The sequence below is a fragment of the Myxine glutinosa genome, chromosome 6 (genome assembly GCF_964187855.1).
Source record: "Myxine glutinosa chromosome 6, kmMyxGlut1.1, whole genome shotgun sequence".
Lineage (NCBI taxonomy): Eukaryota > Metazoa > Chordata > Myxini > Myxiniformes > Myxinidae > Myxine > Myxine glutinosa.
The window spans coordinates 134,806,928-134,821,846 of NC_136266.1; the positions used below are offsets into that span (position 1 = coordinate 134,806,928).

At 43.8% G+C, this 14,919-nt stretch overlaps 1 protein-coding gene across 1 annotated transcript in view; it reads left to right on the plus strand.

Annotated features, from left to right (window-relative positions):
* The window catches only part of LOC137429455 (SCO-spondin), a 444,698-nt gene that overhangs the window by 317,999 nt on the left and 111,780 nt on the right, over positions 1-14,919 (plus strand). Inside the window, exons 91-93 of the mRNA XM_078781076.1 lie at positions 9,727-9,897; positions 11,140-11,295; positions 11,550-11,686. Coding sequence (XP_078637202.1) covers positions 9,727-9,897; positions 11,140-11,295; positions 11,550-11,686 — 464 coding nt within the window. The remainder of the gene's footprint in view (positions 1-9,726; positions 9,898-11,139; positions 11,296-11,549; positions 11,687-14,919) is intronic.

Sequence of the window (14,919 nt, forward strand, 5' to 3'; positions counted from 1 at the left end):
ATTAAGGATTAGGCTGAAGAAGGCCCCCCACATCCCTCCCTCACCCCTCACCCCCTCCTCACTCCATCATTGTGCTGTGAACTTGATCATCTGCACAGGTTGTACCATCATTGAACAAATCTGAATGAGATCATTTGAAATTTTGGACACAACAGTGCATAAACAAAATATGAAACACCCTCCACATTCGTGACGTGTGAGCTTAAAGCAGGATGCCTCAGTCGCATGACAAGTGCCTGGGATCCTGGTAATGCTTGTGAAATGGCAGGTGGTAAGTGGCAAAGCTTGCATGATTTGCAACAGGGAGTAAATTAGCATAATAAAGGGAAAGATAGGCAAGCAGAGAAAATGAAAGCCTGCTGTAGTTAATTGCCTTCTTCAAAATGTAAATCTTTTCTACATTGGCATAAAACAACAAAATAATTCAAGAAATAGCAACAGGATCTCAACTGTCAGCTTGGAAGAGTATGTATGCTTCATGTGTTGTAATTATCCCAGCTATCTCTGCAGATATGCATGTGCGGACCACAGATGAGGATAGTGTGTTGCACACATGACCAATCATAAGATTGACCAATAATTATAGGAAGACATTATATAATGGGGACCTCACCTCCCTCCCTGTATGACCAATCATATAGGGGACTGATGTGAGCAGCAATGTCTGTTTGTTTGTTTCTTCCAACAGTGCATCACAGAAAGAGTTAAGAGTTCATTCCTTTCATTGTAATTATCCTGACTGCCACTCCATATCTGCTTGTTTGGATTACAGGTAATGGTGTGTGGCAGAGACGTCCCATTTGTCAGAAATCGTGCCACAGTAGCCATTGCGGAACATTTTTATTGGGACCTCAACAGCGCAGGGGTCTCAGGGATTTTGAACATCGTGTTGCTAGTGATGGTAACAAAGTCAACAAACTGAAATATCAGACCAGCAAAATGATTTTGAATATAACTAATACGAAAGCACATAATGAGATTTATGCTGTGCAGCTTGATTGTACCTGTTAAGAGATAAGTCATGAAAGGGTTTAATCCATCAGACCAGGGCAAGACCAGCACTCTGTAGAGTTGAGTAGAAGATGCAGTGGTTATATACATCTATATATATATACACACAACACATGTGTGTATATATATATAGTGCATTCAGAAAGTATTCAGACCCCTTCACTTTTTTCACATTTTGTGATGTTGCAGCCTTACGCTGAAATCGTTTAAATTCATTTTTTCCCTCATCAATCTACACTCAATACCCCATAATGACAAAGAGAAAACAGGATTTTAGAAAGTTTTGCAAATTTATTAAAAAGAAAAAGCTGAAATATCACATTGACATAAGTATTCAGACCCTATGCTATGACACTTGAAATTTAGCTCAGGTGCCTCCCATTTCTCTTGATCATCTTTGAGATGTTTCTACACCTTGAGTGGAGCCCACCTGTGGTAAATTCAATTGATTGGACATGATTTGGAAAGGCACACACCTGTGGCTGGCAATAAGGTCTCAGCTGGCAATGCATTTCAGAGCAAAAACCAAGCCATGAGGTCTAAGGAAGTGCCTGTCGAGCTCAGAGACAGGATTGTGTCGAGGCACAGATCTGGGGAAGCCTACAAAAAAATTTCTGCTGCATTCAAGGTTCCCAAGAGCACAGTGGCCTCCATGATTCTTAAATGGAAGAAGTTTGGAACAACCAGGACTCTTCCTAGAGCTGGCCGCCCGGCCAAACTGAGCAATCGGGGGAGAAGGGCCTTGGTAAGAGAGGTGACCAAGAACCTGATGGTCACTCTGGCTGAGATCCTGTGTGGAGATGGGAGAAACTTCCAGAAGGACAACCATCACTGCAACACTCCACCGATCTGGGCTTTATGGCAGAGTGGCCAGACAGAAGCCTCTCCTCAGTGAAAGACACATGAAAGCCCGCTTGGAGTTTGCAAAAAAGCACCTAAAGGATTCTCAGACTGTGAGAAACAAGATTCTGTGGGCTTTCATGTGCTAACAACTGCAACATAACAAAATGTGAAAAAAGTGAAGGGGTCTGAATACTTTCTGAATGCACTGTATACAAACACACAGACACACGCACACGCACACACATATATATATATATATATATATATATATATATATATATATATATATTGAAAAAGAACAATGCTGTTTTCAGGACATTGTATCATATACCAAATCTTCAGAATCTCAGATTGTCACTTTTTGTTATGTTTGAGATTACCTATATAATTTTTATGTTGTAATCTAAAATCAGGCCAACATTTCACTGCCTGTCTTGGAAGTTCCACTTTGTGGTCTTGCAAAAATGTAGGACAACATTAATGTTCTTTTTTCAAGGATATCAAAAACAATAGTAGATATCAAGTGGATCTCCACCAGTAGATCCTTCTTTCATCGAAATATTGAGTGGATTCAGCCACTACCATCACCCTATAGTACGTTGGGATCTTTACCAGGAATTTGCCACCGTCAATGCTCCAGAAGGTGGGGGAAACAAGGTGGTGTGCTAGCGAGGCTGAGGAGGTGGCTTTCTCGACCCCCACTCCCATCTATTTTTTCTGGCCAATATGCAATTGATCGACAACAAAATGGATGAATTGCAATGCCGCAAAGGTTCTCAACGCGATCTAAGGGACTGTCATGTTTTTTTGCTCCACTGGGTCTTGGTTAAGCGAAAACATTCCCGATGCGGCTATTCAACCAGATGGCTTTGCAGTGTACCAATTGGACAAGGAAATGGAATCCACAGGGAAAGGAAAAGGTGGTAGAATGTGCTTTATTATCAACAATTATTGGTGCACTGATGTGGCCATTATCTCAAAAACTTGTATACCGGACCTTGAATATTTGATGATAAAATGCCGACCATTCTATCTACCGAGGGAATTTAGCTCTATTTGGGGAATGTTTTGAGGTTAATAACACTGATCTATCCCTCTAGGCCCTCAGGTCCCCCCGAGGACTTTGTGCTAAAACTCTCTGAGGCTGATGTGAGTTGAACCTTCAAACGAGTTCAGGCTCGTCAAGCCATCCGGCCGGATGATGTCCTATCTCACATCCTAAAATTCTGCTCTGATCAGCCAGCTACAGTGTTTACTGACATTTAATTTCGCTTTTTTGACCATTGTGCCGATATGTTTCAATAATGCTGTTATTATTCCTATGTCTAAAAAAATCGATGGGATCAGGCTTAAATGATTACCGCCCAGAGGTGCTTACCTCTGTCCTTATGAAGTGTCTAGAAGGACTGGTTATGTCCTTTATAAACTGTAAGATCTATGTGTCCCTCGATCCACTACAGTTTGCTTACAAACCAAATAGGTCTGTGGATAATGCTATATCACTGGCCTTGCATACTGTCCAAGAGCACCTGGACAAGCGGAACACATGTCAGAATGCTCTTTGTTGATTATAGCTCTGCATTCAACACCATTGTTCCTTATAAACTTGACATGAAACTAAAGGCCTTGGGTGTTTGGAACTACATATATATAACTGGATCATTGATTTTTTTTTTTTGTGAGGCAGGCCACTGGTTGTGAAGGTTGGTAATGCTATTTCACCCACACTTACAGTCACGTGAAAAAGTAGGTACACCCCATGTAAAGTTTTGACTTTTTCAACATATGTCAACATACAGCTATTGATCTTCATTTCAACAATATTGATAGATAAAGGTGAAATAATATAACAAATATCATGAAACATTTACATTTTGTAGTCCATTGTATAATTTAAATAAACATAAATGCAAATTTCGCATGTGGAAAAAGTAAGTACACCCCTACATTTATCACTACTTCAAATATCCAAAATTAGAATCAGGCGCACCAGCTCAGGTGCAAATGATTAGAACATCGTTAGAGAGGATCTTGGAGGAACCTGTCTTATTTAAACCTCAGACATTTAGTTTGGTTTTCTCTTTGTTGTTGAAGTGTGCGACGTCACCATGCCGAGATCAAAAGAGCTCTCTGAGGCCTTCAGAAAGAAGGTGAAAGATGCCTTCGAGTCTGGGAAGGGATTTAAAAAGATCTCCAAACAATTTGAAATCAATCATTCGACTGTCCGGAAGATCATCTGCAAGTGGAGAATATTCCAAACAACTGCCAACTTGTTCAGGCCAGGCCGCCCCAGCAAGTTCAGCCCGAGAGCAGACCGCAAGATGCTGAAAGAAGTCTGTAAGAACCCCAGAATGTCATCACGGGACCTATAGGTAGCTCTTGCCACTGTTGATGTCAAAGAGGACGAGTCTACCATTAGAAAGAGGCTGCACAAATTTGATCTACATGGGAGGAGTGCCAGGAGGTAACCTTTGCTGTCCAGAAAGAACATCAGGGCAAGACTAGAGTTTGCCAATCAGCACCGAGGCAAAGACCAGCACTTCTGGAACAATGTGCTCTGGACAGATGGGTCAAAGGTAGAGCTATTTGGCTACAATACCAGAAGACATGATTGGCAAAAACCAAAGACAGCATTTGACCACAAGAACCTGATACCAACTGTAAAGCATGGTGGTGGAAATATTATAGTTTGGGGCAGCTTGCTGCATCAGGGCCTGGGCAGCTCACCATCATATAATCCACTATGAATTCTTCATTGTACCAGAGGGTGCTTGAGGATAATGTGAAGCCATCTGTTGGAAAGTTGAAGCTCAACCGAAGATGGACCTTGCAACATGACAATGACCCTACACATACCAGTAAATCCACCAAGGAATGGCTGAAAAGAAAGAAATGGAGGGATCTGGAATGGCCAAGTCAAAGCCCGGATCTAAATCCCATCGAGATGTTGTGGGGAGATTTGAAACGAGCTGTGCATGCAATTGTACATGCTGTGCAACAATTTTTTGTTGAATAAATTATTGCAAAGTCAATTTTTCATTGTTTTTTTGTTCAATTAGATCACCATTATCTATAGATACTGTTTAAATGAAGATCAAATATTGATATGTCCACATGTTAAAAATATTTTTTAAAACATCTCATGGGGTGTACTTACTTTTTCCACATGCGAAATTTGCATTTATGTTTATTTAAATTATACAATGGACTACAAAATGTAAATGTTTCATGATATTTGTTATATTATATCACCTTTATCTGTCAATATTGTTGAAATGAAGATCAAATAGCTGTATGTTGAAATATGTTGAAAAAGTCAAAACTTTACATGGGGTGTACTTACTTTTTCACGTGACTGTATTCTTCATATCGGTGCCCCACAAGGCTGTGTACTCAGCCCATTGCTCTATTCTCTGTACACTTATGATTATATAGCAAAGCAAAATACGAACTGAATCATCAAATTCGTTGATGATACCAGTGTGATTAGTTTGATAACTGACAACGATGAAAGTGCTTATAAGAGGGAGGTGCAGGATCTGGCAGCATGGTGCCAAAACAACAATTTGGCCCTGAATGTTGGCACGATTAGAGAATTTATTGTTGACGTTAGGAGGAATAGCACAGGCCACCTCCCTATCACTATCGATCGGGCAGCTGTGGAGGTTGTGAACAGCTTTAGATTTCTGAGCGTTCAAATCTCTGGTGATATGATATGGTCTCACAATATCGGATCCATTATAACAAAAGCACCACAGTACCTCTATTTACTCAGACGGATGGGGAAATTTTGACTGCATACTCCTACACTTGTGAACTTCTATCGCTGCACCATTGAATGTATACTGACAGGCTGCATCTCAGTCTGGTATGGCCATTCCACCATGCAGGACCACAAGGCCATACAAAAGATTGTTAGGACTGCATACAAAACTATAGACACAGATCTTCCATCCATTGAGGACATCTATACCAACCGCTGCCATATAAATGGCCTTTGTATCATAAAAGACTCTACCCACCCCGTCCATGGTCTGATTTCACTCCTGCCATCAGGCAGACTGCACCGTAGTTTTCAGACTCAAACCACTAGGTTCAAGAACAGTTTTTCCCCAAAGCTGTCCGAATTTTGAACAGCCACTGAATTGTCATTGCTGTTGTTTCGTGTTAAGTGGTGGAAGTATTGGTCAGAAGAAGAGTGGACATATGTTGTGTGCAAGAGACGAGATGGAAGGGAAGTGGTGTGAGAGTGGTGAAGGGTAGGCAGGGACAGAAATACAAGTTTGTGTGGCAAGGGTGCCCAGAGGGCGTGCATGGCGTTGGTGTCCTGTTTTCTGAGGAGTTTGTAGACAGTGTGGTGAGTGTGACTAGAGTGAGTGAAAGGTTGATGATAGTGAAAATGATGATTGGAAAGCTCTTGGTGGACGTCATCTTGGGATATGCTCCGCCGGTTGGTCGGAGCGATGAAGATAAGGACAAGTTCTGGTGTGCAATAGAGAAGCTGATGGAAAACGTGAAAGATGAGGAAGTTGTTGTGGTAGGAGGAGACCTAAATGGACATGTGGGAAGGAGTATGGACAGTTTTGAGGGAGTTCATGGGGGTTATGGATATGGTGTGAGAAATTGAGAAGGTGAAAGGATTTTGGAGTTTGCTGATTGAGCTGATTTGTTGATTTGTAATACTCAGTTCGAGAAAGAGGATAATAAGCTTGTTACATACACGTCAGGTGGGTCGACGACAACCGTTGACTACCTGGTGGTGCGTAGGCGAGATAGGGGGCACCTCCGGGACACAAAGGTGATCCCGGGAGAGGAGGCTGTTTCACAGCACCACTTGGTTGTCTGTGACATAAGGGTGAAAGGTGCGAGGAGAGCTCAGCGGGTGAAGTACCAACCGAGAATGAAGGTGTGGAGGTTGAAATAGGTGACAGTAAGGGAGGCATTAAAAGAGAGGCTGAGTATGGTAGAGGATGATGTGGTTGAGCTTGAAAGTGGTTGGATGTCAATGAAAGATAGTCTTTTGGGAGCCGTTGGTGAGGTATGTGGATGGAGAAAAGGACTACCGAGGCACTCGGAAACATGGTGGTGGGATGATGAAGTTGGAAAGAGGATTGACGAGAAGAGGAAGAGGTTCAAGGAGTGGCAGAAGGCGAAAGGTATGGGGGCAGAAAAAGCAGAGCATGAAAGTTATAAGGCAGCCAAGAAGGCTGCAAAGAAAGAGGTAGCAAAGGCGCAGGAGGCATGTAGGAAAATGTTCAGAGAACGCTTGGATTCGGAAGAGGGTCAGAGAGCGGTATTCAGGATTGCAAAGCAGATAGCCCTGGTGTTGGCTTAGCGGGTTTGGGTGCCGGCTTGGGATCCTAGGGTCCTGGGTTCGAATCCCGGTCGATCGCTGAATTAATGCCAGGGGGGTTGACTCAGCCTGTCATCCTTCCGAGGTCGGCAAATTGAGTACCAGCTCGCTGGGATGAATGATCCCGGTGTGTACCCCGGTTTAGAATAGGTACACTGTATCCCTGCACATCGTAAGAGGCGACCAAGGGTTGGCGCCAGGAAGGGCATCCGGCCATAAAAACATTGCCTCAAACAGGGAACCATGATTGTCATGGGGCCCGCAAGGCTAACCCCCGCTCTAGCGGGGAAAATGGCCTTAAAACGATCATTCATTCATTCGTATTCATAGCGAAAGAGAGGTGTGATGTGATGGGGGTGAGTTGCTTGAAGGATGAAGTGGAACAAATCGTTGTGGACCCAGATGGAATTAAAGGAAGATGGAAGAGATATATGGAAATGCTGTTGAATGCCGAGAATGAATGGGATGGCAACATAGAGAGTAACCCAGTTTTAGGACCGGCAGAGAAGATAACTGAGAAGGATGTTGAGGAAGCGATAAAAGCAATGAAGAGTAGAAAAGCAGGAGAGTCGACGGGAGTTGTGGGAGATATGTTGAAGGCAGCAGGAAGTTGGGGGTGTGAAGAGAATGACAGAGATCTGTAATCTGGTGGTGAAAGAAGGCCGCATTCCAGTGGATTGGGAACCGAGTACCCTCGTCCCTCTATACAAGGGGAAAGGTGACCCTCTGGAGTGTGGCTCGTATCGAGCGATAAAGTTATTGTAGCATGGAATGAAGGTATTGGAAAGGGTGTTGGAGAGGAGGATAAGAAAGAAAGTGAAATTCGACGAAATGCAGTTTGGATTCATGCCAGGAAGAGGAACGACAGACACGCTTTTTATTGTAAGGCAGTTGCAGGGGAAGTACACGGAGAAGAGGAAGAAGTTGTTTCTTGGGTTTGTTGATCTGGAGAAAGCATTTGATAGGGTTCCACGGGAAGTAGTGACATGGGCATTGAGGAAATTAGGAGTGGAGGAATGGTTGATCAGAGTAGTGATGGCAAAGTACAAAAGAGCGTGCACAGCTATAAGGATGAAGGTCTTTTGAAGGACGGGAACAGTGGTGAGTTTGAGGTGAAGGTGGGAGTGCATCAGGTGTCGGTACTAAGTCCACTACTATTTGTAGCTGTGATGGAGGTGCTGGCTCAGAACGTAAAGGAGGGTTTACCGTGGGAGTTGTTGTATGCAGATGATCTGGTGTTGATTGCAGAAAGTATGGATGGACTGAAGGAAAAGATGAACAAGTGGAAGGAATGTATGGAGACAAAAGGTCTGAAGGTGAATATCGGAAAGACGAAGGTGATGGCAAGTGGTAAAGCATGTGGTGAGGTGGAAAGAACTCGGAAGTGGCCGTGTGCTGTGTGCAGGAAGGGTGTTGGAGTGAACTCCATTCAATGTACAATGTGCGCTGAGTGGGTTCATCAAAAATGTAGTGGTCTGAGAGGGTCATTAACCAGCGTGGCAGCTACATTCAAATGTAAGGTGTGCACAGAGGGAGCTGCAGATGGAGGAAATGTTGAGTTGGATCTTGGAGACGGCATGAAGCTGGAAGGTGTGAAAACATTCTGCTACCTCGGAGACATGCTGAATGGAGGAGGTGGATCAGACTCGGCAACGGTTGCGAGAGTGAGATGTGCATGGAAGAAGTTTCGGGAACTGAGTGGCGTGCTGATGAGGATGGGAGTGTCGTTGAAGCTGAAGGGAAAGGTGTATGCTGCATGTGTGAGAAGTGTTATGATTTATGCGAGCGAGACATGGGTAATGAACGTAGAGCAGCAACGTAGGCTGGAAAGGGTGGAAATGCGAATGGTTCGGTGGATGTGTGGAGTGTCGTTGAGAGAGAGGAAGACAAATTATGAATTGCGAAAGATGATAGGAATAGAGCCTGTGATTGATGCTGTGAAGAGAAACAGGTTGAGATGGTTTGGTCATGTGTTGAGGAAGGATGAAAGTGACTGGTTGAGAAGAGTGATGGAAATAAATGTAGAAGGAAGTAGAGGATGGGGAAGACCGAGAAAGACTTGGCTAAAGATGGTGGAAGAAGAAATGCGGGCAAGGGGGTTAACAAGGGGAGATGCAGAATATAGGGCAAAATAGAGAAGATTGTCATGGGGTCCGCAAGGCTAACCCCCGCTCTTGCAGGGAAAATGGTCCTATTATGCATGTTGTTGTTGTTGTTGTTGTTTCGTGTTACATGTACCATATGCAAATTGTAAAATTGAATTTTTTTTGGTAAATTTGTCAATATTGTTGTGTGCTGTAAATATTGTTGTATAGATGTATGTACAAAGCAAGATGTCTGTTTGTGAATAAGAATTTCATAGTTTCTTAACCCCGGTTTTTAAACACATGACAATAAAGTGACTTGACTTTACAATGGACAAATCAACACAATGTGTTGCATTTGAACCAGGGATCCCAACTTAATTAGCAAAGTGTTTGGATGGGAAGACCAAACAGGCTGACATGTTGTTCCTGCAGTTGCAGGCAGTTGGTGTGTTTGGTCGAGCTGGTCAGAATGTTCCGCAACCTGTGGACTCGGGCAGGCGTTCCGGAACCGCGAATGCAGCTGTCCCCCAGTTCAGTATGGTGGGACAGGGTGCCTGGGGGAAGCAAAGGAACTTCAGGACTGCTATACACACCTCTGCCCAGGTACATTCAAAGTCTTTGGTAGTAAGTGGAAACCTTTTCGAGCAAGCCCTGCCTTTATCGTAAACAGCAGTTTGTCTACATGTTATTTTGCTGTTAAAAAAACGTTCGTTCAAATGCTATGCAGGAAACCTGATTTTTTGAGTTTGTGTGATCATTGCTTTCTGACATGTATGTATACAGTCCTGTAGTATTTGAATATTTCCATACAGGACAACAGAATAGCTCCGTTGAAGCCTGATCATCCCTGTACTGTTCTTTCAGAGTCAATTATTTGTGCAATCGAGTCAAACTAAGTCTGCCACATAGGACAAAGTAACAGCAAGGGGTGCTGTATCATTGGGCACTCCATCATTTAGAAAGAATGTTGAGCCATCTGCCCTATCTGCAGCGTTGAAAAATCCCATAGTGTGTTTCAAATGAGTAGGCCTATGAGCTGGTACCCTATCCAAATTCCAAATACATTACCGTACCTTCTTAGAACCCTTCCTGGTTTATAACCATTTTGAATATACTAATGAGGCTGCCTGTGGTGCACCTTCAATGGGAGATCACATCATATTGTTACATTTGTTTGGGGGTGGGGGAGGGAAGGGGGTAGAGATATTACCTTAGTACAGTTAGAACTTTATAGAGTAGTATGGTCCGTGATCAAGTAGTTAGCCAATCTCAGTGTAATAAGCAGGAACACATCAGAGATTATGGATTGTTGTCTGTCTGAATGTGCACCATACGGACGGTGGTGCGTTGTAATAAATTGCTAGGGTTTAAAGTTATACAAACGTGTGTCAAGTCTCTTGTAATCCCCCGAGTGGGGGGAATGTGTGGGGCTTAAGAGAAAGGGGTGGAGTGATGATCGTCTCCTGATGGGGGCGAAGATATGAACGCCACCGAGGGCGGAGTGCTGTCCGGAGAGCAACTGGAGGAGCCAGTGTCACGCGGGTTCGGTGCGAGCTGAGGAGAGTCGTGAGTGTCCAGTTCGCGCTCGAGGAGAATTGTCATCATGCCAGAGAAGGAGGAGAAAAAGCGTCCTCTAAGGAGAGTTTTGGTGCTCCCTGCGAGGTTTCATCGTAAAGAAGTATACAAAGACCTTATTTTATCGTTTTCTGTGAAGGTGATCCCCTGGTTGCACTCACCCTTTAAGGATAACCCTTAGTCCCAAATGTTAGGTGTGCAAACATCCAAGAAGCAAATATAATATGAACCTCAATCACTCACACTTTTCTCTCTTGGCTCTCCCACCAGGTCAGTGCAAGTGGAGTGAGTGGAGCACCTGGAGCACTTGTGGTAGGACATGTGGCCCTGCACTCCGACATCGTTACCGTACACCGCTGGGTCCTCGCCTGGCCTGCCCTGGAAACGCCACACATGCCGCACCTTGTCACTTACCGAGCTGCACAGGTGTTGTTTAAATTGACACTTCACTTTGTTAGTTTCCCAGTTACATGATTACAGGTGGGCACATGATCTCAAAGTTCTCCTTAACTTCTTTTTTAAACTTAGAATATGCACTATAACAGAAATTGACCCTATTTAGTGTAAGGGTTTTGGATGTGAAATACCTTGTTATTATTTTGTAGCATTTTACAAAGGCAATTATTTTTTACTTGCTTTGAAAATAATGTATTTGTTGTTATTCTCCAAATTATTTTCAGTTACTGAGGACTGCTCCCCACCTTTCCGGTTTGAGGCCTGCGGCCCATCGTGCAACCGGCGCTGCTGGGATATTATTAGTGATCACGAAGACTGCGCACCCGGAGGAACATGTTTCCCTGGCTGTTACTGTCCGCAGGTAATGGATTCCTACCTGCAGATATTTAACTAATAAGATGTATTTTAATGTAAAAATTTTTGTTTTTATCCAGAATATTTTAATTCTGTTTGAGAATTTATGTGAACCCAACTCACTTCCTGAAATTCACTTTGGCTCAGGATACATGGAACGCAGCTTCATATGCCTTGTACAGTTGGACCCCGACATTCGCAAGGGATATGTTACTGGAAAATGCCGCTAATGTGAGGGCATTGTTACAATGAGAATGGGGGTGGGGGGTGGGGGGAATAGGTTCCTGGCGGTTCCTGATTCCACAGAAAATCCCACAAATGTTGAGGAAAATCCGTGAATATTGAGGAAATTTCTGCAAATTTCGAGGAAAATGTCGTGAATGTCAAGGAAAATCCACGAGTGTCGGGGCATCGCTCAATGGGGTAAAGGATGAGAGCTAATTGCACTAATAGATGTGGTGGAGTGTTTTCATTCTGTGCAGTAACTTGCGGGGGATGACGTGTTGCGCAGCTGGTGGAATATCCCGCGAAGCAATGTTTGCTGTGTGATTGGTGGGATATCCCACGAAGCAATGTTCACAGTGTGATTGGTGGGATATCCCACGAAGCAATGTTCACAGTGTGATTGGTGGGATATCCCGTGAAACAATGTTCACAGTGTGATTGGTGGGATATCCCATGAAACAATGTTCACAGTGTGATTGGTGGAATATCCCACGAAGCAATGTTTGCAGTGTGATTGGTGGAATATCCCACGAAGCAATGTTCACAGTGTGATTGGTGGAATATCCCACGAAGCAATGTTCACAGTGTGATTGGTGGGATATCCCACGAAGCAATGTTCACAGTGTGATTGTTGGGATATCCCGTGAAACAATGTTCACAGTGTGATTGGTGGGATATCCCGTGAAACAATATTCACAGTGTGATTTATGGGATATCCCGCGAAGCAATGTTCACAGTGTGATTGGTGGGATATCCCGTGAAACAATGTTCACAGTGTGATTGGTGGGATATCCTGTGAAACAATATTCACAGTGTAATTTATGGGATATCCCGCAAAGCAATGTTCACAGTGTGAATGGTGGGACACAATTTATCAACCAGGAATACGCACGGAACCCGTGAATGTTGGGACCATGAATATCATGGTGCGACTCTACTGTGTTGATTATTCCATTTTCCATTCAATGTAATTGTAATTCATGAGCTGTATATCTTGTGTCTCCTTATGTCCTTGTCTGACATGCAGTGATATAATTGTTTTTAAAGCTCTACTGGCTACTGGATATATACAGTGCATTCAGAAAGTATTCAGACCCCTTCACTATGTTGCAGCCTTATGCTGAAATCGTTTAAATTCATTTTTTCCCTCATCAATCTGCACTAAATACCCCATAATGACAAAGAGAAAACAGGATTTTAGAAAGTTTTGCAAATTTATTAAAAGACAAAACTGAAATATCACATTTACATAAGTATTCAGACCCTTTAGCTCAGGTGCCTCCCATTTCTCTTGATCATCTTTGAGATGTTTCTACACCTTGATTGGAGTCCACCTGTGGTAAATTCAATTGATTGGACATGATTTGGAAAGGCACACACCTGTCCACCAAGTCTCACAGCTGACAATGCATATCAGAGCAAAAACCAAGCCATGAGGTTGAAGGAACTGCCTGCAGAGCTCAGAGACAGGATTGGGTCGAGGCACAGATGTGGGGAAGCCTACAAAAAAAATTCTGCTGCATCGAAGGTTCCCAAGAGCACAGTGGCCTCCATAATTCTTAAATGGAAGAAGTTTGAAACAACCAGGACTCTTCCTAGAGCTGGCCGCCCGGCCAAACTGAGCAATCGGGGAGAAGGGCCTTGGTAAGAGAGGTGACCAAGAACCCGATGGTCACTCTGGCTGAGCTCCAGAGATCCTGTGTGGAGATGGGAGAAACTTCCAGATGGACAACCATCACTGCAACACTCCACTGATCTAGGATTTATGGCAGAGTGGCCAGACGGAAGCCTCTCCTCAGTGAAAGACACATGAAAGCCCACTTGGAGTTTGCAAAAAAGCACCTAAAGGACTCTCAGACTGTGAGAAACAAGATTCTGTGCACCATGTGTGCCAAGGAAGGACTTCGCACGACGGAGGATGCCCAGTTGGCGACTGGCTTTGGAGGCCAGATTGGAAATGTGGTTTTCCCAGGAAAGATCATGGCAGATAGTGAGACCCAAAAGCTTGAGTGACAGAACTTCTTGGAGAGGATTGTTCAGAATGCATGTTGTTGTTGTTGTTGAAAGACATGTTCCACTTGTTTGTCCAGGTCTGCAGAGAGTGAGGAGCCTGCAGACTGCCGATCTGAGGGATAAGGAATGGAGTGGCAGAGACTGGAGTCATCAGCAAAGAGATAGAGGGGATTTTCAAGAGAGTCAGAGAGATCATTGATGAAGACTAGAAAAAGCACAGGGCCCAGAACACTGCCTTGGGGAACTCTAGCCTGAACAGGAATTGGGAGATGAGAGAAACCCATTCAGGGCCACACGTTGACTATGACGAGAGAGGAAGTCCGCAAGCCATGCGTAGAGATTTCCATGGATACCATAGGAGGAGAGTTTTGTGAGCAGAGCGGGGTGCCAGACCGTATCGAAGGCACGTGATATATCAAGGGAGACAGCTCTAATTTCCTGTTTGGCATTGAGGACCTCCATCCATTGGTGATATTATGAAAGCTCAGCTGGGAAATGGTTTTCGGCATGTTTTGGGCCTACCGCCTGACAGAGGATCGCCAAAGTTCTTTCCATACCAACCGACCACCTCCAGGCACCTATCCCTCTCCACATCGTTTCTCCAGCTCCCGACCTTCCACCTCTCTCTATACTCCCCATAGTTTTGCTTTCATCAATTTCCCACAGCATTTCATTCTGGTTTTCCCATTTGATGATCTACAGATCAGTGATTTCAGTTTCACTTTTCAACATCAGTTTTGCTTTGAGATATCAGTTTAGATTCGTCATTGCAACTTGTGATGTGACGCGAATAGTGCACATAAAAGGTCGTCAAAACCGATTTTGGGAGGAAATATTTTCGAAGGGGTCTGAAGTGTTTTTGGGGTCATAAAGGGGACCAAAGTGCTTAAAGAACCAAGGCTTAAAAGGGCCTAATGGGGTCTAAAGGTGTCTAAGGACGAAAGAGCAAAAGGGGTCAAAAGTGTCCAAATTGTCTTAAATTGTCCAAAGGGTCTTAAACAG